The following is a 27578-nucleotide window of genomic DNA, read 5'->3' as shown; positions in this document are numbered from 1 at the left end:
CATATAAGAGCACATTTTCATTCCGAGGATGAAAATGAACCTTCATTTTTACACTTTTTAAATAGCAATATATATATATATATATATATATATATATATATATATATATATATATATATATATATATATATATATATATATATATATATATAATAATCTCAGTCATTATTTTCAATGAACATTGTTACATATTAGATATTGTTACATCTTAGACATTGTTACATATTAGACATTGTTACATATTAGACATTGTTACATATTAGAGATACATTTTTACATATTAGATACATTATTACATATTAGATATTGTTACATCTTAGACAGTTTCATGAAATCTCATCAACAGAACAACTGAATAAAAATATTACCTGAATCATCACTGGGATCAATTACAACACAACAACCAATTTCTGGTAGTGTTTTGACATCATGTACATTAATTGACTTTTGCTTTCTGATGTTAGTTCTATGAAGAGTTCCTCTTAGCTGATCTTGGAAGGCCTTGAATAAAGAGTTAAACAGATGAAAGCCATCATAAATATCTAGTGTTTTACTTTTTACTCCATCTTCCCCCCACATCCAATACCATCTGGGTTTCATTCAGGATTAAAAACCTTCTCAACCATCTACTCAGCCTGGAAAAATAATATTCAAATACATGAAGGTGGAATTCAGGTAATAAGGAAGAGTCCATATTGAAAATGTTACTGTTGGTTAAAATTCACCTCCATCTTCCCCAGTGAGCTACATCAAGAATCTGAAATTTTACTATTGTCAACTAATTTGCATAAAACATGATAACTGATATGATGACTCTCTTTCAATCAGTGTGGATGGAATTCAGGTTACAAGAATCAACAGAAACATGAACAGGTGGATGAAAAGGACATGCAGATAGATGATGGATGCATGTACATAAGACTTCAATTAAAAAGATAAATTATCTTGATGAAGTAGAAGAAAACAAATTATTCTCACTCCAAAAGCAAATACTAAAAACTTTCCTCTCCCTGTGAAAATTAAATGGTCAGTCCCTAACCAATGAATGTATTCACAAAAGTGTGGATATAAATATGCACAATTTGAATAACAAAGTGGAAATAAATGCATTTATCAGCACAATTTTACTCGATAAAAGTTCTGAACTTGGTCTTTTTTAATGCTTACACATACAAGGTTACAAAATAAAAGGTATTTAACTTTTTAATATTTTTTTGCATAGATTTCCCACTGATGTTGTCTCTACTATTTAAAACAATGAAAACTCATGATTTGTACACGATAACCTCTATAGGCAAACTAATAAAATCTCAACCTTTAGTGCAAAATATAGGAAGCAACTGTGAGGTAAAGAAAAAGAAAAGTTAATAAAAGAAACCCACCTGTGTAAAAGTTTGGCAGGTGGAATGCACTGATTTAAAAGTTAAGGTAAATTTACAACTAGCTGGTGGGGGGACTTTGAAAAGTTCTGTCCTTACATTTTCCTACATGAACACTTCATTTTGTCTGTATAACCCTTTAATAGCTTAAACTAAATCACAAAGATGCAGAATGACTTTATACACAGAAGTGACATTGTATTACACTCTTCACTACATGTTTCAAGCATGCCACATGCTTGTAATGCATTCTAGACTGTATCAATGAGTATATTTTTATAAATCAGCACTGGGGTTTTAACAATAATTTCCAATAATGAAAACTATAACTCTTAGTGATGGGTTCATCACAAAGGGCCACACTAACTACTAGTTCCTGTGCTTAAACAGGCATTGAGTTTAAATGAAAAGTTTTGGAAAACAAGGTCTTACTGTTTGAAATAATGATTTGGAATACTGGAAATCTAATTAATTCAAGGTTTCATCAATAAAAATAAACTTGACAACTTAAACTGAAATCAAACATTAAAATGTCAAGTTACGATGCAAAAATTAAATTCAGAAGGCAAGCAGGGACCATAACTCTTCTAAATAATAATATAGATCATTTAAAATTAAACTAACTCAAGGTCTCATATATTTAAAGTTGCAAGTCAAATCTGAATGAAACTGAGCTTAGTAAAGTTATGCAGTGAAAACCAAAATCAAGAGGGCAGACAATAAGGGGCTATAACTCCTGTGAATGATCTTGTATAATACTGGTAATAAAGCTCATTCAAGGCTTCCTTAATATGAAATTACACGTCAAATTGAGTTCAAATCACATTAAGCATGGTCAGGTTAAACTGTAGAAGCCAATATTGATCCATACTTTCCATAAATAAAATCTTGGAACACTAAAAAATCAGATGTATTGAGGAGCCATTATAAGGAAGCAAACCAAATCTGGTTGAAATTCAGCAAACTTAAACAAAATTAAGCCGTGGAATTTCAATGTAAGGAGGAAAGGCAATCTGGAGAAATAACTTCTGTTAATAATGCAATGGAATGATCAAAATTAAAATTATTCAAAGACTTGTCAATACAAAAATTTTGCTGCAATTCAAACAAAGCTCAGTAAAGTCATGTTGCAGAAACCAAAGCATGATGGGTAATCAGGACACTTAAATTTTGCGGCCTTTTTGCTTAAGCCACCGGTTTTGAGACAATTCTAAGTTTTGATGGTCCTGAGATGAATGATATGGAATGTCTTTACTAACAATATATTACTCAAAATTTTCTTCTATACAATGTCCTAAGTCATGACTATCAACTGTTTGTTTTTTCAGAAGATTTTGGAATGAATCTTGAAACATTGTCACATTTAGCAGTTATCTCAGTAGCAGTTAACATGTTATGGTCACTGTGATTGCTGAGCACCTAATGGGATTGCACCAGAGTTATTTCCAAAGACATCATCACTCAGTGGGGTATCTGCAGTCCGTTTTCTGTCATGACAAGGACAAATTACAATTAGTACATCTTATAGGACGTTTTGAAGTTTCTGTAATAATGTGTTTTAAACTTATGGTCCTATTTTCATTACCATTATCCTAATACTGCATATATAAGTCAAACATTATACAGTGCTTTGACTTATGTCCATTTTCTAAACACTGTATTCTGATTGTTTTCCTGCATGATTGCACATCATGCTCTCATTGAAAACAGAAGAAACATATTCTTGATTTCTAATTATGGTTAGAGCAGTTAGTGTGGTCTGAATCATGTTTGTGATTTTCATTTCTATGCCTTTTATAGTAGTCATAGTTGTTATTTAGTATAGGGAAAATCTCATTATGGCATAGAGAAAGTGGAGTAAACCTTTCTTATTCAGATGGACTCCTTGCTATTAGGTGCTCCAGAAATAATCCAGACTTTGTCCCAAATGCCTGTTTAAGGTCCATCATTTTGTAATTCCATTCATGACACAATCTGAGCATTCAACTCATGAATGTCTGTGTCAATTCTTGGGCATACACTGCATAGAACGATTGAGCAGTTAGGATTATTCATTGACAAGTACATGTTGTTTAGTATGTTATAAAAATTATTTTCAATATTGTCTATATGAATATTGTTACTCACATCATTGCCACCAAATGTATGACCAGTTTCTGCCCCAGGTAAACATTTAACACGAACCCATACGAGAATGTTTTATCTGTAATTAACATTTTCTTTGATGTTTTCTCTTCTGTCTCAGGTAGAATCCAGTGTATTATAAAATATAAAGCTCTTATGTTTAAGGTGGCAAAGCACATGCTTGGTAGAGAGTTTTCTACTGTAGCTTGATTGCTAAGCAACTAACTGAGGGACTGAAGGTATTTTCCCTGTATTCTGGCTGGTTTTTTGGATTTATCATTGTCTTTCTGGGCATTTTCTTTTATTTTCATAAGCTGGCTTATTTCACTGATGTGCGTTTGTGATTCTTCTATCTTTGAGAGTACTGACAATTTCTGTTTTCATATTTATAATGTCTTCATGCACTGCTGGTAAAATGTCAGGATGTATGCTGTTTGAAGCAGTATAGCCATATTTAAGCTGCATAATTTCTGACAGGAGTGAATCTTTGTCTTTATTTTTTGTTTTACTTTCTATTTCATTTTTGTGTTGTCCTATTCCAGAATAAGGCAATAGCCTGGTGTCTTACTTAGGTCACATATAATAGTTTTATTTGTTTTATTCAAGGCTCATAAATTCTGTCATGAAATCTGATATTACCCCAGGGTCTGTGCTACAGACCTTACAGAAGCCCCTTGACCATGTGCTTGTTAACTATATTTTGTGATTGTGAGTGCTAGCATGTCAGACTTCAGAACAAACTATCTTCAATCTAGGCCATAAGTAATGAAAACATCTTATCATCCTTTAAGATCTGTTTTTAGAGGACCAATTAAATATCACTTTACCATTCAGTTCTTTAATGGTAATACATACTTGTCAATGATGTTTTATGGATTATCAAGGTGGTAAGTCTGTTTTTTTCAGCTAATATTTTCAAAAAAGCAATATATTGCAATAAAATATTGTTTACAGCAGAAATTCTGCGGTATAGTTTTCTGAAGAAAAATAATATGATTTTTATCAGTAAATAACAGTCATTAAAATTTGAGGCTCCCTTATTTACATTCATACATAAATATATGTAAAGACAAGCAGACAGACTGAGAATACAAAACTGGTACAAAATAAGCTTACATCCTGTGTTGACTTGTCCTTGAAGAAGAGAACAAACTTCACAGTTTTCAATGAACTTGAGGCATTTTTCTCAGCCCAGTCTCCAACAGTATCATACATCACCTTGGCAACCAGTGTTGCTGGATACCTGAGGTATCCACTTCCCATGGCTGGCATTGCTATGGATTTACAACCCTTTTTGTCTGCCAACTTCAGTGCTGCTGTTATCACATCAGAAAGAACCTTCAACAAAATGACATGCCAATTTATAATAGTGTAAAGACCTGGACAAGTATTTACAAAAAATAGACAACCAAAGCACAATCATACTGAGACAATTACTAATTTGCTTCCAAAAGGAGTACTCTGATGAAGCTTTTGCCAATTTGCATACAGATTTCTGCATACAGGATAGGCGGATCTATTTTCATGTCCAAGTTCTTAGGGGGGAAGTAATACATGCCCAAATTGTGAACACCTATACTTGCAGACAATATACTTCCCAAGATGACCTTTCACCTCATTACCTTGTTATGCTCAGATAATTGGAATCCTGACTAAATTAAAATAATAATAATTAAATTAAAGGTAAATAATCAAAAGTGCACCTACAAGGTAACCAAGTGACAATTAGGATTCTAAAACATTTTCTGAAAAAAGGTGAAAAATTGTGCAACTATAGTAGGTTGAAGGATAAGATCAACTCCAATTTAAATAAGAAAATATGTTATTTTCTGAAAAATCATGTTAAACAGAAGTTTTACCATCACTATGAAGTTACACTGAAAAACTGACATCACTCCAATAAATTTTGCTTATGTAATGTAATTACTGTAACAATTTTACTTTTTGAACTCTGAGTCTTCCTATTGTGGATGGATGGATACAAACATATTTAGATACAGCCAGATAAAGAACTGAACATTACTGTAATAGCCTGACTGTAACATACTGAATAGTAAACCAATCAGTTCCTGTTGAAATAAATATTACTGTAATAGTCTGACTGTAACATTTTAATAGTAAACCAATCAGTTCCTATTGAAATAAATATTACTGTAATAGTCTGACTGTAACATTTTAATAGTAAAACAATCAGTTCCTATTGAAATAAATATTACTGTAATAGTCTGACTGTAACATTTTAATAGTAAACCAATCAGTTCCTATTGAAATAAATATTACTGTAATAGTCTGACTGTAACATTTTAATAGTAAACCAATCAGTTCCTATTGAAATAAATATTACTGTAATAGTCTGACTGTAACATTTTAATAGTAAACCAATCAGTTTCTATTGAAATAAATATTACTGTAATAGTCTGACTGTAACATTTTAATAGTAAAACAATCAGTTCCTGTTGAAATAAATATTACTGTAATAGTCTAACATTTTAATAGTAAACCAATCAGTTCCTATTGAAATAAATATTACTGTAATAGACCGACTGTAACATTTTAATAGTAAACCAATCAGTTCCTATTGAAATAAATATTACTGTAATAGTCTAACATTTTAATAGTAAAACAATCAGTTCCTATTGAAATAAATATTACTGTAATAGTCTGACTGTAACATTTTAATAGTAAACCAATCAGTTCCTATTGAAATAAATATTACTGTAATAGTCTGACTGTAACATTTTAATAGTAAAACAATCAGTTCCTATTGAAATAAATATTACTGTAATAGTCTGACTGTAACATTTTAATAGTAAACCAATCAGTTCCTACTGAAATAAATATTACTGTAATAGTCTGACTGTAACATTTTAATAGTAAACCAATCAGTTCCTATTGAAATAAATATTACTGTAATAGTCTGACTGTAACATTTTAATAGTAAACCAATCAGTTCCTATTGAAATAAATATTACTGTAATAGTCTGACTGTAACATTTTAATAGTAAAACAATCAGTTTCTATTGAAATAAATATTACTGTAATAGTCTGACTGTAACATTTTAATAGTAAAACAATCAAATCCTATTGAAATAAATATTACTGTAACAGTCTAACATTTTAATAGTAAACCAATCAGTTCCTATTGAAATAAATATTACTGTAATAGTCTGACTGTAACATTTTAATAGTAAAACAATCAGTTCCTATTGAAATAAATATTACTGTAATAGTCTGACTGTAACATTTTAATAGTAAAACAATCAGTTCCTATTGAAATAAGTATTACTGTAATAGTCTAACATTTTAATAGTAAACCAATCAGTTCCTATTGAAATAAATATTACTGTAATAGACTGACTGTAACATTTTAATAGTAAACCAATCAGTTCCTATTGAAATAAATATTACTGTAATAGTCTAACATTTTAATAGTAAAACAATCAGTTCCTATTGAAATAAATATTACTGTAATAGTCTGACTGTAACATTTTAATAGTAAAACAATCAGTTCCTATTGAAATAAATATTACTGTAATAGTCTGACTGTAACATTTTAATAGTAAACCAATCAGTTCCTATTGAAATAAATATTACTGTAATAGTCTGACTGTAACATTTTAATAGTAAACCAATCAGTTCCTATTGAAATAAATATTACTGTAATAGTCTGACTGTAACATTTTAATAGTAAACCAATCAGTTCCTATTGAAATAAATATTACTGTAATTGTCTGACTGTAACATTTTAATAGTAAAACAATCAGTTTCTATTGAAATAAATATTACTGTAATAGTCTGACTGTAACATTTTAATAGTAAAACAATCAGTTCCTATTGAAATAAATATTACTGTAATAGTCTAACATTTTAATAGTAAACGAATCAGTTCCTATTGAAATAAATATTACTGAAATAGTCTGACTGTAACATTTTAATAGTAAACCAATCAGTTCCTATTGAAATAAATATTACTGTAATAGTCTGACTGTAACATTTTAATAGTAAAACAATCAGTTTCTATTGAAATAAATATTACTGTAATAGTCTGACTGTAACATTTTAATAGTAAAACAATCAGTTTCTATTGAAATAAATATTACTGTAATAGTCTAACATTTTAATAGTAAACCAATCAGTTCCTATTGAAATAAATATTACTGTAATAGTCTGACTGTAACATTTTAATAGTAAAACAATCAGTTTCTATTGAAATAAATATTACTGTAATAGTCTGACTGTAACATTTTAATAGTAAACCAATCAGTTCCTATTGAAATAAATATTACTGTAATAGTCTGACTGTAATATTTTAATAGTAAACCAATCAGTTTCTATTGAAATAAATATTACTGTAATAGTCTGACTGTAATATTTTAATAGTAAACCAATCAGTTTCTATTGAAATGAATATTACTGTAATAGTCTGACTGTAACATTTTAATAGTAAACCAATCAGTTCCTGTTGAAATGAATATTACTGTAATAGTCTGACTGTAACATTTTAATAGTAAACCAATCAGTTCCTATTGAAATGAATATTACTGTAATAGTCTGACTGTAACATTTTAATAGTAAACCAATCAGTTCCTGTTGAAATGAATATTACTGTAATAGTCTGACTGTAACATTTTAATAGTAAACCAATCAGTTCCTGTTGAAATAAATATTACTGTAATAGTCTGACTGTAACATTTTAATAGTAAGCCAATCAGTTCCTATTGAAATAAATATTACTGTAATAGTCTGACTGTAACATTTTAATAGTAAACCAATCAGTTCCTATTGAAATAAATATTACTGTAATAGTCTGACTGTAACATTTTAATAGTAAACCAATCAGTTCCTATTGAAATAAATATTACTGTAATAGTCTGACTGTAACATTTTAATAGTAAACCAATCAGTTTCTATTGAAATAAATATTACTGTAATAGTCTGACTGTAACATTTTAATAGTAAACCAATCAGTTCCTATTGAAATGAATATTACTGTAATAGTCTGACTGTAACATTTTAATAGTAAACCAATCAGTTCATATTGAAATGAATATTACTGTAATAGTCTGACTGTAACATTTTAATAGTAAACCAATCAGTTCGTGTTGAAATAAATATTACTGTAATAGTCTGACTGTAACATTTTAATAGTAAACCAATCAGTTCCTATTGAAATAAATATTACTGTAATAGTCTGACTGTAACATTTTAATAGTAAACCAATCAGTTCCTATTGAAATAAATATTACTGTAATAGTCTGACTGTAACATTTTAATAGTAAACCAATCAGTTCCTATTGAAATAAATATTACTGTAATAGTCTGACTGTAACATACTGAATAGTAAACCAATCAGTTTCTATTGAAATAAATATTACTGTAATAGTCTGACTGTAACATTTTAATAGTAAAACAATCAGTTTCTATTGAAATAAATATTACTGTAATAGTCTGACTAACATTTTAATAGTAAACCAAACAGTTCCTATTGAAATAAATATTACTGCAATAGTCTGACTTAAACATATTAATTGTAAACCAATCAGTTGCTATTGAAATTGTGCTCATCAAGAAAAAAAACATCAGAATTGTGAAAATGTTTTTCAAGTAATTTTGACAAAACATAAAAGACTGAAATGGTTCTGTTAATGTCACGAAGTGGACCAGATTTATCAAACAGTTTAACATTCACTGCCTTCCATTTGTATGGAAATATACCTCTCTCTGTACTTTGATTACATAAACCATATATACTCATGTATTAGTCACTGCCTTCCATTTGTATGGAAATATATCTCTCTCTGTACTTTGATTACACAAACCATATGTACTCATGTATTAGTCACTGCCTTCCATTTGTATGGAAATATATCTCTCTCTGTACTTTGATTACACAAACCATATATACTCATGTATTAGTCACTGCCTTCCATTTGTATGGAAATATATCTCTCTCTGTACTTTGATTACACAAACCATATATACTCATGTATTAGTCACTGCCTTCCATTTGTATGGAAATATACCTCTCTCTGTACTTTGATTACATAAACCATATATACTCATGTATTAGTCACTGCCTTCCATTTGTATGGAAATATATCTCTCTCTGTACTTTGATTACACAAACCATATATACTCATGTATTAGTCACTGCCTTCCATTTGTATGGAAATATACCTCTCTCTGTACTTTGATTACACAAACCATATATACTCATGTATTAGTCACTGCCTTCCATTTATATGGAAATATACCTCTCTCTGTACTTTGATTACATAAACCATATATACTCATGTATTAGTCACTGCCTTCCATTTGTATGGAAATATATCTCTCTCTGTACTTTGATTACACAAACCATATATACTCATGTATTAGTCACTGCCCTCCATTTGTATGGAAATATACCTCTCTCTGTACTTTGATTACACAAACCATATATACTCATGTATTAGTCACTGCCTTCCATTTGTATGGAAATATACCTCTCTCTGTACTTTGATTACATAAACCATATATACTCATGTATTAGTCACTGCCTTCCATTTGTATGGAAATATACCTCTCTCTGTACTTTGATTACACAAACCATATATACTCCTGTATTAGTCACATTCAACTTCAACATGCACAGACACAAATCCACCAACACATAACGTGCTGACAGATCTGGATCTATGCAGCTTGTTAGCAGTAATTAATAGAATGCACAACATATAGTCTGATCTGCCGGTACATTATGTGATCATAGGTCAGGGTCGATGCTACATCTGGACCTGACTTATAAAGGAGTATATACAGTATATTTTCTGACACGAAAGGTGCTGCTGTTTGCAATAATTCGGATCCAGTGAGGTTAGCACCTGTGAAATTTGTTACTTGCAGCTTCTGCTGATACTTCAGTACTTCACTGTCTATTATGAAAGGCATTTCATCGAACGTGTTTTCATAGATTATCATGGATTTTTTTGCAAGAGTAAGAAAGTTTATCGTAAGTAAAAGGGATAATTGGTTCTTTTATAAACAAAGAAACAGAAAAAGGTTATTGAACTCCTTGGTCAGTGTTTCTCAGTGCTTGAAGTTGACCATGTGTTTTTATTGCTTGTATGACCCTATCTGGATGTTAGCCATTTGTTTAGCTCTGCTTTTTAAAAAGAAACGCCTCAACCAATGACTGTGAATATCAAGAATCTTGAGGGATTATTGCTGTCATCAAGCATTTTTAAAACATCTCATAGAACATGATACATTGCAAAAAACATGACAACATCTCTACTGGCATTGACACTTGTATCATGTGAAGCATGTTACAGTTTAATAGTTAAATAAAAGTTGTATACTGCACAATAAGTGCACTTGCATGCACTGGAAGGATCTCAGAGGGCATTTCAGCTGGTAACTGTTAGTGAAATTCACAAGTAAATATGACCATCCATTTACAAAGAGTAGTGAAAACAATATTTGTATGATGGCCATCTAGCCAGGGATTGTTAATACAAGCTTGGCATCATCTGCATTCAGAACCATGTAAATACAGGTGAAAACACTATGACCACAAATTATGAAGAAGTGGTGACAACAAGATCTATCAGATGAACACCATAATTTTATTGAAATTAACTGCTGTACTAAAATATGAAAGTTGTAAAATTGCAAAAACAATAAAGTATTCTTTTTTCAACAACACTTACTTTTTCTCCATTTTCAGCATACTGTGGCAAGGCGGTTAAGAAAACATGCCTGCACTTAAGGTTTCCACCACCAATTATTGCAATCTGACCCAGCTTTATTCCATTTGGATATTTAATTTTGCATTCATTCTGAAGTGACTGGCCCCCAACACGGAGAAGGGCAGCACAAGCACCACTTTGAGACAAGACCAAATTTGTTGCACAGCTGCAAAAAATGGCATCCACCTAGTGGGTAAAAAGAAAATTATTAAATAACAAGAATTCCACTTAAGATTGTTTCACCTGATTTCCTGCATGATCAAAACTCACAACATGTAATTAAAAACAATAATAGGACACTGTTACCTATTTTATCAGTGTCAATAAGGCCAAATGGGAGTTTTAGTGTGGGGAAAAAGTTAAAATATTAAAGTTTGAAGGGCAGGAAATAAGAGAATAGCAGTGTCAATGTTAGGTTTCTAACTAGCACTATGTCAGGTGCAAAAATATGAATATCTGGGATGGATGTGGGCAAAGCAATGATAAATCTGGGTAACTAGGTCAGCATCATAGGAAATAAAAAAATAGCAGTACCAATATCAGGTTTCTAACTAATATAAGTTGGGTGTGAGAGTTGGAACACATATCAATATCAGGTTATGTTTTTGGGTTTCAAGGCAGCTTTGACAAATCTAGGTAAATGGGTCAGCATCATGACAAATCTGGGTAACTGGGTCATATTCCTGCTGTTTCAGCACCATTTAGTTATGGTATGATGGGGGGGGAGGGCTATCCTTCATGTAGTAATAGTTAGCCAATCATATTCTGTATTTAAGGAAAGGGGGTGTGGGATTATGATAGTGTGTATGTATATGTATATATATATATATATATATATATATATATATATATATATATATATATATATAAATAGAGGAGAATAATCAGGAGAGGAAGAAAAGAACAAGATACAAGTCGAAGATATGAAATTGGAACTTAACAAAGAAACTTGATTTAAAGTTAGTGTCAGAAAAAGAAACAGACAGATAGAACACATAATAGATATAACGGAGTGATAGATATTACGAGTGCACAACAACATAAAATAAAAAAAACATGCAGCCAAGTGGTAGTGTAGAATTTGGAGTGGTGGACAGAACTTTAGAGTGTGTATATTAGATATAAACAGTAATTTGCAAAAAGGCTTAGTGTTTTTAATAAAATACCACTGGCCTCCCCTCACTCCAAAGTTAACAGATAGACCTAACTGGTCAGATATGGTAGAGAACCCAGTGGAACAGACAACAAAACCCCACAGGTCAGAATCAATATTATTTCCCAATATTGAATTCTGTATTTTGCATGCTCTGTCAGACTGCTGCAACATCATTAAAAGATCTAACGCTTTCATTAGTGCAATAAATGTAGTCCACTGTGACATACTTTCATGGGTGTGATATTAGTCTTTGAAATAAATGCAATTATCAGATTTCATGAGTGTACATGAACAAGCAAGAGTCTAAGTAAAATGGAGCTAAATGTAAAAGCATAATTGCATAACCGTATCATGAAGAGTAGGTCACTGCAAACCGTATCATGAAAAGTAAGTTACAGTGACTTTGTCTCTGGTAATGACTAGTACTTCTAACGATCAATGTATACATAAAATATTATGACAGGATGTAATGATTTTAGAAACATGCAGCTTAATGCAAACAATTTACACTTACACTTATGGGAACAAAGTCAACAACAACAACAACAGCAAAAACAACAAAAGTTAAGCATATGTGATGCGTAAACATTACTAAAAATCAAATTAATAAACACCACAAATACTTTCTTAAAGCAATGTGTCGTAAGAAAAATAAAAGATTTCTTTTATTTTTTGTAATATAATAATAATAATAATAATAATAGTAATAAAGAATTTATTTAGAGAAGGTAACTCAATTAGTTACAGAACTTATCTACCTTGAGGCCTTCTAACTGTGATGTACAATATATACAGTATATACAATGTGATGTTAAGAATCTGGCTTGACACTAAGTAATTAAGTGATTTTAAAAATCAAAGTATCAAGCATGGAACATATCCACAGGCATCTGTGAACACATAAACATATATAAAATATAAAATATCATCCTGCACTGAAAAATTCAACTGTGAAAGTGATGCAAATTTACAGAAAAGTAGGCGGCATTTATTATACTACAACTGTTCAATTGTCTAAAGATTTCAACCATTGGAGATATTGATTATGAAAAAATATATGCCAGGAGCCTAACTTATGTCACTGGGAATGTTGTTCCATACCAGTGAACCAGTATATTGAAAACTTTTTTTAAAACAATTCCTTCTTTGACCTTGGTATAATGTAACTTTTACTTTTTTTGGACCTTAAATTTGGAGTACCATCAGCATCTCTTTGGTGAAAGATATTGCTTAGATAAACAGGAATGGATTTTCTGGATACTTTGTACATCAATCTAGCCTTTCTACAAAATATTCTATCATGTACTGTTAAAATCTTTACATTATTCATTGCATTCTGGAAGTTGTCTATACATTTATCTAGAATTATATGGCAAGCCCTCTTTTGGAGTCTTAAAAGTGTTGTTATGTTTGAATTAGAGGTATTACCCCAAATTACATTACAATAGTCCAGATATGACTGAATATAACTTTTATAAAAGATGACCCTATACTAAAAAGGAATATATGTTTCGATTTTCCTCAGTAGTCAAAGATAAAAATTAACCTTTTTTGAAACATGTTTAATGTGAATAGATCAAGGAAGATTGTTATCTACAAATACTCCAAGAATTCTATCATGAGAGGTCACATTAAAGCTCACACTGTCAAACAGAACCAAGAGTTTGTCACTATCTAGCCATGCTCATTTTTGTTGTGTTGTAACTGGTAGGGCTTTCGTTTTTTCTGTATTTATGATCATACTGTTTTCCTTGCACCATACTTGAAGTCTGTTTAGAGCATCTTGTAAGTTTTTTTCAAGTACCATTTTGGTTTAACCCATCTCAGACAGTGTAGTATCATCTGCATAGAGGTCATTGGAAAAAACTGAACTTCCTATCTTAAGAGGTAAAGTAAGTCATTGATAAATAGAGTGAATAATGGAGGTCTGAGGATAGAGCTCTGTGGTACTACCCAAATAATATTTTTACTATGAGAAAGTTGATCATTTAAAGATAATTTATGCACCCTATCGGTTAAATAAGAAGTAAACCAGTGTAGGGAGCTTTCACTGCATTAATAGATTTTTAGTTTTTCTAGCAAAATTTCATGGTCTACACGATCAAAAGCTTTACAAAAATCAACCATAATAGTGCCTACCATTTCTCCTTGATCTAATGCTTTCAGCCATTTACCAATCAAGGATACAAGTGCATTTTCACAGGAATGATTCTGGCAAAAGCCAGACTGATTATCATGAATAAGATTATAAGTATTCAAATAGTTGAGAAAAGAATCATGTACATGTTTTACTAGTAATCTGGAGAGACATGGAAGGATAGAGATGGGTCTGTAGTTATTTACATAATCTTTTGTTCCTGCTTTATGCAATTCATACAACTATAGAAGTCTGTAGTATAAACATATGTGTATTACAATTTATTACTGTTGCATGCTTCATCTGGTGCCTGATACAGCTGTTCCATCGGTATTTCTGTATCACACACCAGGCATGGAATTACTCATGTGCCTTCTTTGACATCCATGCATTGATATTTTTCAATGCAGTGAGTTGAACCTTTCATAAATCTGAATTTATTTTGAATTTTTAAATTTCACTCATACCTCAAAAAGGTAAAGTATTTAGAAAGCGAAAAAGTAGGGTATATAATAAATACAAAACTGCAGTTGTGCATTGTCTGCATCACAGGATTTATTTCTTCTTCATATGGCTGATGAATATATCTCTGACTGACAACACAACATATCCTTACACTAAACCAAACTAGTTCTTTCTGCCTGACAACACAACATATCCTTACACTATATCAAACTAGTTCTTTCTGTCAATACAGGACAAAACACATACAGTGTATGTAGTTTTGTGTCTTTATGTGCTGATGCAAACCATGTATAAAGTTTGCAAATTATATAGAATCAGCAAATTATTTCATAACTAGACCTTGGGATTAGACAGTTTGAAAAATTTGCCTGATGCTGGAAGTAGAAGAAAGAAACAAAACAGAAGGAGAAACAATGAAATGGCAAAAAATGTTTGTTATATTGTTTCATTTTTTAAAATTATTATAGCTTAAAGGCAATTACACTGCCAGTTTCATAACTTTATGCACATACAAAATTTTCTGACTAGAATAAGTTATTATGTAACAATTTATGTGGTACAGTTAATATATTTTGATCAACATTTAAATTATTATAGCAATTAATTTAGGTGGTACAATTAATATATGCTTGTACATATAGTGTGTAATGGTAATACACAAATATAATTGCTAAATAAAAGTTAAATTCAATAGATGTAAAGAAAATGAACAGACAGCAAAATATTAGAAAGATAATCTACTTTATTTTAGAAATGGACATCGTCTCTTTGATCACATAATCTAACGAATTATGTGTCCATCAAACAACTGCTTACAGTACAAAATATCTCATAGGACGTTTTTCATACCCTCCCAAAAAATTCCAAACCATTTATAAAAGAGTAATGCACATTTTCCAGTAACTAAATTCAATCACAAGACTTTAAATTATGATGGCAATCATGTTCATTTGCTTCTGCTTGAAAATATTTAGATTTGTACAAATATCTTACACGCTGATTTCTACCCATACCTTGCCTGTTAATTTCTACTCATACCTTACCTGTTGATTTCTAACCATACCTTACCAGTTGATTTCTACCTATACCTTAGCTGTTGATTTCTACCCATACCTTACTTGTTGATTTCTACCCATACCTTAGCTGTTGATTTCTACTCATACCTTGCCTGTTGATTTCTACTCATACCTTAGCTGTTGATATCTAATATGACCTTGCCTGTTTATTTCTATCTATACCTTACCTGTTGATTTCTACCTATACCTTACCTGTTGATTTCTACTTATACCTTAGCTGTTGATTTCTACCTATACCTTAGCTGTTGATTTCTACCTATACCTTAGCTGTTGATTTCCACCTATACCTTAGCTGTTGATTTCTACCCATACCTTACCTGTTAATTTCTACCTATACCATACCTGTTTATTTCTACCCATACCTTACCTGTTGATTTCTACCTATACCTTACCTGCTGATTTCTACTCATACATTACCTGTTAATTTCTATTCATACCTTACATGCTGATTTATACTTATACCTTACCTGTTGCTTTATACCCATACCTTACCTGTTGATTTCTACCCATGCCTTGCCTGTTGATCTCTACCCATATCTTGCTTGTTGATTTCTACCCATACCTTACCTGTTGACTTCTACCCATATCTTACATGCTGATTTCTACCCATATCTTACCTGTTGATTTCTACCCATACCTTACCTCTTCATTTCTACCCATACCTTACCTGTTGATTTGCCAGTTCTTCCACAGTTTGGGAGATCTTTACATTTCCAACTAAGCATTCTGAAATAAATGAAGCCACAATGTACTGTCCTACCTGCCACTTGTACAGGATTTATGCTAGAATGTGTGATAATAATAATAATAACAATGGCTTTATTAATAAAAGGTGACACAATTTTGTGGAACTAGTCTATGTTGTCATCCTCTTTATTTACATATTTACATGAATGCTCATAGGCTTATTAAAATAAATCACTATTATGCCCATATACTTCATACTGGCTTCCTATGGTGCATATATGGAGCATTGGCAGATGTTTGTTATTATAGCAATCGTCAGGAACAGACTTGTTGAGTTTCAGTTATCAGTGTCCATATATACCTCGTATCAGCCCGTTGCGGCTCCACATACAGGTGTCGGACACTCTGCACAACCCTACAAACTCCAAGTCTCTCTTCCTGAGGTATTCCTATAGGAACAATTCGGAGCTTGGCTGGTGCAGTGTGCTGTGACAGGATTTGCCCCCATTATGCCAAAGATTATTTATATTTACAATAAAGTTTATACTGAACCTATGTCTTGTGTGTTATTTGAACTATAAGTTTACATGATCTTGTTTTAGTATGTATGCAAGATAATGATTGATTTTAATTGTTTTGTGCATCATAACAAAACACTCACTGACAGGGTACTAACTGTAAACTGAATTTAATTTAATTCCTAGACAAATAGATGAAGATACTGAACTATACTAGACACAAAAGGTGACTTCAATTTGTGCTGCAATAACATGACTACTTTATCCACCAAAAAACAAATGGATTGATTCAACCATAATGATAAAAACTGCCTCACATCCAAATTCGACATATTGACATATCTGAGTTACATTGACAATATGACTAGAATTTTGTGACTACAAGCAAGATAAGAAATGTTTCCACATTGAATCACATGACATTTCTTTATCCAAGCAATGCCATCATCGTGAAGCAAAAGTTAAGTTTGCATAGACTTAGTGGTCTTTGATAAATAATCTACAGTGACTGCTTAGGCAGGGATAAACCATAGTTTGGTTAGAAAACACCTGGCCACTGGCCACAAAATGCTGGTGACCATAACATAAAATACAGTATCTGAGATCTGACTGGGGAAAATAGAATGGCCATTGTGACCAAGTGACCTCTGTATAAATGTGAAAGTTTATACAGGTTTTACTATGTTAGTTCTCCTGTCAGAGACTGCTGCAGCAACAACCTTTCAAGAGGTGTCTCCAATTATGTCCAGACCTGTTGCTTTGTTTGTATCAACAGTTTGTAAGAATCCTGAAACTTTATCAGTTGATACAACAAAAATTTGAAAAAAATGCTTTCAGTGATTACATGAATCATGCAAATATTCAAAACTTGCACCAAAATATAAAATTAAATGTGCAACAAACACAAATAATTTCTCAAATCCTGTCTTTGATTTTTCTTCTTTAAATTGTTTGTATAGTCAGAAAAAAATTCACCTTTTTTCAAATGGAGGGGAGAATTACCCCACCCCAAATTTTCAGTTCTATAATAGAACTCAATATTATACATGATTTTCCACTTCTGAACTTTGAAAGTACTTAACATGGGTTTTATTTTTGTCCTTTCATTAATATGCAAATTCTGAAAATTAATCTGTTAAAATTACACAGAATAAAATTCCTAAAAACACTGAAGCAAATTGTGACTGACTGATAGAAAAGTATAATATTTAAATTATTACAAGCAAATATGATTGACAGGCACTTGAAAATGGATACTAGTATGTCATTTTTATAAATGCCTGGCTGCATAGATTTTTAGAAAATAATATCTAATGACAAGAACTGTTGTGAGAATGAAGTCAAAGATCAGACAATTTAAAAAATATACACAGTACCTTTGGGTGCAGATGCTGAAGACCTTGGTCTCGCTCCTCCATACAACATGTCTTTCTCTTCTTTTTCAAAAGCCTGTGACATGAAATACAACTGTATAGTCATTATTTAAATAAAAAATTTAAAAACATATTCCACTCTGCTGTTCCATGTAAGGTTGTCTCTTACAAAAATAAGCTAATATATTATCAATTCATTATCTACAGCAGGGGTCAGCAACTTTTGTTACATAGCGTGCCACTTTTTTCTGGATTAATTACAAAATGAACAAGCGCATGCCACCAGTAAAAGAGTAACACTGTTAAAATTGAGATTTTTGGCCGCCCTTCGCGTGCCACAAAAAACCTCTTGAAGTGCCACCTGTGGCACGCATGCCTTAGGTTGCCAACCCCTGATCTACAGTATTCATCCCGACACCCACCTCCCAATCACTATCAAGCGTTTTATGAAAGCCATAAATGTGTACTGCATTATACATGTAAATGGGGTCATGTTATCCGGTGGAAAATTTAAAACTTAATGAACTATACCAAACACAAAATAAACAAATACAAACTGGAGGTTTGAACCAAATTATACATGATTTTCATCAGCCATTAGCTAGGCCACTCAGAGGTCTATCCATTTTTTCACTGGATCTTTAAATTTGTGATTATGAGTGTCACTGATACTTCTATTCTTTATCTGTAAATATGTGATCTTTAACACTTGATTCTTTTCACTGGATCTTCAAATTTATGGATATGTCTCTCTGAAGTCTAAAAATTTTCCTTGGGATTTTAGGACTGTGGATATGACATGCATAGATCTTTTAATTTTAAATTGTGTCTTTTAATTTTTGGTTATGCGCCAGTCATAGATTTATTCTTTTTCATTGGGTCTGTAAATTTGTGTTATACCAATAGCTGGTCTACAACATGTCATTGGATTGGTTTAACTTGGTTTTGTGCCATCTCATGACTCCACATCACTGTGAAAAGCCATGCAAGATGCCTTGGCCAAGAACACATCATGGTGGCTGACTCTGGCTAATTTTTAAATTTGTGGTTAGCAGAACCTTTGTTCCGTTTCCAATCACAACCATAAAAAATCACAATAATAATGAATTTACTATATTTCTTCAATTATTTATTTATTTAGTCATTCATTCATTAAATAATTTGAAACTGATACCAGTTCATACTTGTCAAATGTACTTCAAATTTATGGTACAAGAATATACATAACATGCTAAAAGCTAAGATTTTGCTCTCCCTGATCCTCCAGCTGAAGAATTACAAACTTGTTAAAACTGGAAGACATGATCATCTTTAACCTTTCCTTTCCTTTTAATGATTGTATTCTCACCCCTAAGTACTGGTCCATTTATACTCTGTTCAGATTAACGATATAGTACTTTTAATACAGTAAGAGTTACACAATTTGTACCGCTATAAGCTGAACTTTTAAATTTTCAATCCACTAAATCTGAACCATTTTAGTAACCAGTAAAAGCAAACTTTATGTAAAATTGAAAAGATTTTTTCCAATAATGATGTTTAAGACAGGATAGAAAAATCCAAATGAACAACTAAATTTCATTTTTTTTATGGACAATCAATTCCTTACCCTGACAGATTCATTATCTTCCTCATAGAGGACAAAGTGGACTTTTTTCACTGATGATTGTGGATTATTGCTGTCATAAGCAATGCAGGCATCATACATGAGTCTTGCCACATCAAGGTGTGGATAGTGAAGCCGGCCTGTTCCCATGGCAGCAAAGGCAATGCTTCTTTTAGAGTCACGATGAGCTTTCACAAGGCACTGAATCACTACATCTCTTAAAGTCTTGAATCAGAAAACAAAGAAATATCAAAGTGACTTAAAAATTCACAAAGTACTAAATCACTACATTACTCTAAGACTTGAAACAGAAAAACAGAAAGATAAAATGACCTAAAAATTCATAAATGAGCTGTCATTTTACATAACTGACTAGTAATTTTTCTCCAGCTCTTGAATCAAGTAGAAGGTTCCACTCATAAAGACATCATTCTTCAGCAAAAAGTGACCTTAAAAGAGAGGCGGCATTTCTAGAGGAGGGTTACAAATATGTAAGTAAAAATAAATATAAAGTAGGAAAGACATAATTAATTTTAAAATATACCTTTCTCCAACCCTATCTCTGTCATCAAGGCTGTGATATCATAGCTCTCTCCATCCTAGTACTAATATTAGTAACACCACCTCCTTCATCAAGGCTGTAATGTCACAACTATCTCCATCCTAGTACTAATATTAGTAACACCACCTCCTTCATCAAGGATGTGATATCATAGCTATCTCCACCTAGTACTAATATTTGTAATATACCTCCTTCATCAAGGCTGTGATATCACAGCCATCTCCATCCTAGTACTAATATTAGTAACCCTATATCCTTCCTCAAGGGTGCTATATCTATCTCCATTTTAGTACTAATATTAGCATAACTACCTCCTCTCCTTCAATATATACTGTAATATCATAGCCATCTCCATCCTAGTAGTAATATCAACAACACTACCTCCTTCATCAAGGCTGTGATATCACAGCTACCTCCATCCTAGAACTAAGATTAGTAACCCTACCTCCTTCATCAAGGCTGTAATATCACCACTATCTCCATCCTAGTCCTAATATTAGTAACAGCACCTCCTTCATCAAGGCTGTGATATCACAACTATCTCCATCCTTGTATTAATGTTAGTAATCCTACCTCCTTCATCAAAGCTGTGATATCACAACTATCTCCATCCTAGTACTAATATTAGTAACACCACCTCCTTCATCAAGGATGTGATATCATAGCTATCTCCATCTAGTACTAATATTTGTAATATACCTCCTTCATCAAGGCTGTGATATCATAGCCATCTCCATCCTAGTACTAATATTAGTAACCCTATATCCTTCCTCAAGGGTGATATATCTATCTCCATTTTAGTACTAATATTAGCATAACTACCTCCTCTCCTTCAATATAGACTTTAATATCATAGCCATCTCCATCCTAGTAGTAATATCAACAACACTACCTCCTTCATCAAGGCTGTGATATCACAGCTACCTCCATCCTAGAACTAAGATTAGTAACCCTACCTCCTTCATCAAGGCTGTACTATCACAACTATCTCCAACTCTATCTCTGTCATCAAGGCTGTGATATCATAGCTCTCTCCATCCTAGTATTAATATTAGTAAACCTACCTCCAGCATCAAGGATATGATATCACAGCTATCACCATCCTAGTACTAATATGTCAGCATAAGTAACCCTACCTCCTTCATCAAGGCTGTGATATTATAGCTATATCCATCCTAGTACTAATATCTTTTTCATCATATCTGTGATACCACAGCTATCTCCAACCATTATATTTCCCACTGTAGCATGATTTAGAATGTTCATCTGGATTACTCTGATGTCCAATGCCAAATGTCTTAGCTAAGATCATGGAATTTGTGCACTTTCATTCAGTTTAATTCCTTTCACTATTCCTCTTAAATGATGACAGTGTGCACTTTGAAATAACTTATTCCTTCATTTGCAACTGTACCACCGTGGAGTTATATATTACATGCTGTCTATGATAGCGTTATGTATTGCAACTGTACCACCGTGGAGTTATATATTACATGCTATCTATGATAGCATTATGTATTGCAAATGTACCACCGCGGAGTTATATATTACATGCTATCTATGATAGCGTTATGTATATGTCATCCAGATGTCATGCTGACCCAGTTGAAAAATACAATTCTCAACTTTGCCATCTTGATAATTACTAGGGCAAATAGCAGCCACTGATTATCAAAGTGACAAAACCAAACATCTAAGGAACAAAAATCAGTAAGGATACCTGTATGAAAAATGTCAAAGTGTTGAATATACAAATCAACAAATATCCTGAGATTTCTATTTTCTAAACTCCAGTATGAGTCTGCTCATGAAGATTAAAATTCAACATTAGAGGGGTGGCAATGAAAGTGGATTAGCTTTACACAAACTTGTCACTGTCACTGGATTCTAGCCATAACATTTTGTTGACTGTTGGCAAAGTGGCATAGTGTGGTGGGGCTGTTCAAGAGGAAATCACTGTATACTCCTTTTTTTATTTAAGGATGTGTGATAACAAGCTTTCAAGATGCCCACTGCGGTAGCCATGTTAGACATCAGACAGGCACCATTTTCATTTAGAACCAATTACACACCATAAGTCATCTGGTGAAAATATGTCAATATGCTTTTCTGTTTAGGAAAAGTAACAAAAACAAGATTTTCAACATGTCTACCATGGTAGCCACACTGTACATAAGATAGATACCAATTTCATTTAGGTCCAACAACACATTTTCAAGTCTTCTGGTTAAAACTCCGTGTCAATTTGACCATCTATCCAGGAAAAGTAGCAACAAAGAGAATTTCAAGATGACCTCTTTAATGGCCTTATGAGATATCAGATTAGCAACAATTTCATTCTGTACCATCATAAGTCTTTTAGTGAAAATACCATGCTGAGTTAGTAGGTGTAGTGATAACAAGATAGTAATGCTGGCTGCCATAGTGGCCATATTAGCACCAGTCTGGCAAAATATTCATTTAAGACTAACCAGCTATTATGAGACAGCTTTAACTGAGAACAACAGTTGTTATATCTATCCATTCAGGAGGAGCAGAGATAACAAGAGTTTCAAGATGGCTGCCATGGAGACCATATTGGATTCCTGAATGGCACCATTTTCATTTAGGATCAACTCAACCATGGGATGAATGGCAATCCCACAAGTAGTTTAGGACCAATAGCACTGACAAACCTTTGAAAATGGATAAAAGATCACCATATACACCGCATGTCCAGTAGAATTAATAAACAGTGTCAAACTTATTTCATGCAATCAACTCTAAGAAGCGAGACTAAAATGTAGGTTCCAAAGGAACCTGCTTGTTTAATCAGATTTATTTTTACAATAAGTTGCTTTATGTGACCATGAGAGACGTTAAATGGTAATTTAAGACAGGTGACTACAGAAGAATGTGACCTTTAATGTAGAATGGACATTACAAGAGGATCTTTTTTATTGACTCTAAAAAGTGTTACTTACATAGATTTGACCTGTCTACAAAAGGCATCAAGGTTTGCATTAAGAATTTTTTAAAATATATTAATGATACTAACTTGTCCCTTGTTGCTTTTTTTCCAATCTGGAAGCACAGTTAAGTAGACTCTGGCACATTGCAGGTCACCCCCTTTAATGTCCACTATCTGACCCTCCTGAATTTTCTCAGTGTATTTTGTCCTACACTCATTCTGTAGACCCTGACCTCCCCATTGAAGAAGGGACTTACTTGCAGCTCCACTGTTAAGATTAAGGTCTGAAGAAGTTGCACATACAATCACATCCACCTATGAAATGGAAAAATTAAGCACAGTACATTTCATAGGAAAAAAACCTTTAATAATCAAGGTACTAATGGTACTGATTCAATTGGTCCTCCTTTCATTAAATGTCTCAACACTAAAAAATAACAAATCTAAAACACTGCACCCTGATTATTTGTAAACCACTATGAGATAAATGCATGAAGCCTAAGTTTTGAAACTTCCTGTAAATTCTGAGTTTTCATATTGAGGTACTATTCTTTAATTTGATGATGAAGATTTTAACAGTTGACTATGCATTCAACCTAAAAAAATAAGACCTGGATAGTATCAATGATCAATGTTACACATTCAGTCTGGAGCTTTGCTATTAAAAGATACCAAAAAAAATCATGAAAACAAATAAAACTTCCTTAGTCTGACCTGCATAAAAGTGCACACCACACAACAGTATGTTATTCACCTACCAGAGCAGGTCACACTTGAGAGCAAAATAGTAGCAATTTTGCTGGTACATTTACTCTCTCTACCTCTTAAACTAACTGGGTTAAAACTGTCCATATTGATCATCCCTTTATGGGAATTCTTTTGCAAATAGAGAATACAGTACCTACCTCTATATGTATCTCTCTATAGAGATTACTTTCAGAAAAACTATGAATAAAGTGCTGGGGGATTGGGTACAATGTGAAATTAAGCTACATATAATATTTTGGATAAGCTATCCCATCAGAAATCAACATGACTACCTGTGTAATTATGTTCATCAATAGCTTTTCAGAAGAAAATGATGATGTGATTACTAATATACAATATTTTTTAACATTAATTAATATATTGCTTCACAAGCTGTTTAGCTCAATTATTTTAAAGGTGGGTTACATTTATTAAGGATAGTTACATTTTTAAGTACCATATTCATGAACATAGAGTAATTTGCTGATAATAAATCCATCTTCCAAATTAACCACTTGGGTATCCTCCACAACCTTTGAAAGTTTATCAAACACAGAGCATCTCCCCATTTAGGCAAACTTGTCCAGATCATTCTGTTTAAAGTTTCTGGTATGTATTACACAGTATATGGTAGTAGTTATACTTTTGTGTTTCTTTTTATTTCAACTTATTTTGAATATGTTAACTGACACCAAACTGTTACATCTCAAATTAACATTAAAAAGAATTAGTAAATTTGTACTGACCTTTTGTTGTGCCAGCTGACCTTTGGTCAAAGAAATTGTTAAACCATTTTGACATCTATATGGACCACTTTGGGGTGATTCCAAAATCACCAACTCTGCAATTATAAAAGGAACAATAAATAATAGAAATTTACCAAACATTTTTAAAAATACAGTACTTTTTATTTTATGTGTTATAACTGTGTTTAGTATTCAAAAGACTCCATGTTTCAGACAATACAAACCATATATGTGTGGAATCAACTAAAAAATTATCTTGCAAAAACTTCAAAGAGTTAATTAATGGAATTTCTGTATAAATGGACAAATATTTCAAAAGGTGAAAAATGAAAGATGAAGTTGAAAACATATATAAAATGGGACATAACAAAATTTTATTCAAAAGACATGCAAATATCCAATCAATGATGTTGATAGTTAGATCTGAAATGGAGCTAATTACAGTACAACCCATCTCAGCAATACCTCTAAATAAAGGTCATAAATGCATGGACATAATCAAAGAAACTATTTTCTTACTTTCCTTTACATGCTAATATTTATAAAATGGGTATATTCTTGTCAAAAAAGAATAAACCTTCAGAGTGCATTGTATGTATTATATATCGGTCGAAAGTTTTGTCATATATCTATCAAGTTATTGAATGCTACAGTGTTTACTCCATGCATAATTACACCATGAAGGAATAAGCATACTGCATAATTTCATCATGAAGAAATAGGCAGACTAAATAATTATACCTTATAGAAATAAGTAGACTGCATAATTAAACCATGATGGAAATAGACTACTTAATTATACCATGAAGGATCAAGCATAATGCATAACTACACCATGAAGGAATAAGTATAATGCATAATTACACCATGAAGGAATAAGCAGACTACATAATTATTCCATAAGGAAATAAGCAGACTGCATAATTATACCATGATGAAAATAGACTGCTTAATTATACCATGAAGGGATAAGCATACTGCATAATTATACCATGAGATTAATAAGCAGACTGCATAATTATACCATGAGAAATAAGCAGACTGCATAATTATACCATGAAGGAACAAGCATGCTGCTTACTTATACCATGAAGAAATAAGAAGACTACATAATTATACCATGAAGGAATAAGCATACTGCATAATTATACCATGAGGGGAATAAAGAGACTGCATAAGAAAATGCAAATTTTAGAAAATGCTAATTTGTGATCTGAGGTAAGACAGAGAACTAGATTATCTTGAAACTGTCAGAATTTTACCAGTTGTGCTTCAACATCTGGCACTTTAAGTTGTATTATATTGTGACCAGTGTGGGCTGAATTTCATTTTCTTTGAATTACTGAATTCAAGTGATTATTTTTCCTGGAAATAGAAAAGTGCTCCAACAAAATTCTTGGATAAAGACATTCAATGGAATTTGTACTGAATTCAATCCTTGAATAATATTTCTGTGATTCAACAAGAGACTACTGACACATCAGTACTTTGTAGACCACAACAGACATGTCACTGCCTTCAATTTTAAATCTCTTCGGGACTTGAACTGAGTTTTATTCAGGACATGTATTACTAGGACGAGTGTCTTTAATTCTTGGATTAATTTTGGATTTAATTTGCAAAACCTTAAGTTCTTTTTTCTTATTTTTCACTTTGTATTCTAAGGAAATAAATTATTTTTTAAATTTTACAAAGTAGGTTTTCACTCTTTTTTTAAGAGCATTGACTCATAACTCTGGCACTTGTCCTTGGGATACAAACATTTTTCTTAAATATTTCAGAAAACTTTCTTTTTAAAATTTCAATTCCCCTAGTTTTGGAATTTTTTAAATCCCAAGTATTATTTCATATTTTAGAAATTTGTAGTGAAATCAGCAAGCTTTTTACAATGTCATCAAAAGTGGAGATCTTTATTTCAAATCCTACCCAGGCGCAGTAAGACTGTTCGAAAAAATATAAATTGCTTCAACTTGCCAGAAAATATGATCTTTCTAAGGCTAAAGCTTCTTTAATGAAGCAAGAAATAAAAAATATTTGGTCCAGTATTTGGTGGAAAAGAATGTTTTGGTTAAAAGTGCTTTGGTTTTGACCAGTAAGTTTGTATCAGACTCAGTAAAGGAATTAAAATTAAAATACAAGATGGAATTAGGGTTAAGAAAGCTAGAACTTCAGAAAGATAAAGAGGAATAATAAATGCAAATGCAACTGGAGAAAGAGGAGAAAGAAATGCAAAGCAACTAGATAAGGAGGAAAGAGAGAGGAAAATACTGTTGAAGTAAAAGGAGAGAGAGGAACAAATGCAGTTACAGAAGAAGAAAAACA

The 27578-nt window shown here is 32.0% G+C and overlaps 1 protein-coding gene across 1 annotated transcript in view; it reads right to left on the bottom strand.

Annotated features, from left to right (window-relative positions):
• LOC149795600 (protein mono-ADP-ribosyltransferase PARP14-like) overlaps nt 1-27578 on the bottom strand; it is a 99526-nt gene that overhangs the window by 53451 nt on the left and 18497 nt on the right. The window contains exons 7-14 of the mRNA XM_089965427.1: nt 25257-25351; nt 23851-24078; nt 20255-20476; nt 18649-18721; nt 16735-16793; nt 11195-11419; nt 4620-4841; nt 369-501 (exon numbers count right to left, since the gene is read on the bottom strand). Of these exons, the coding sequence (XP_089821553.1) occupies nt 369-501; nt 4620-4841; nt 11195-11419; nt 16735-16793; nt 18649-18721; nt 20255-20476; nt 23851-24078; nt 25257-25351 (1257 nt within the window). The remainder of the gene's footprint in view (nt 1-368; nt 502-4619; nt 4842-11194; nt 11420-16734; nt 16794-18648; nt 18722-20254; nt 20477-23850; nt 24079-25256; nt 25352-27578) is intronic.

Source organism: Sinohyriopsis cumingii, chromosome 7 (assembly GCF_028554795.1).
Source record: "Sinohyriopsis cumingii isolate HCF-2022 chromosome 7, ASM2855479v2, whole genome shotgun sequence".
Taxonomy (NCBI): domain Eukaryota; kingdom Metazoa; phylum Mollusca; class Bivalvia; order Unionida; family Unionidae; genus Sinohyriopsis; species Sinohyriopsis cumingii.
This window is presented reverse-complemented; position numbering and strand designations above follow the sequence as displayed.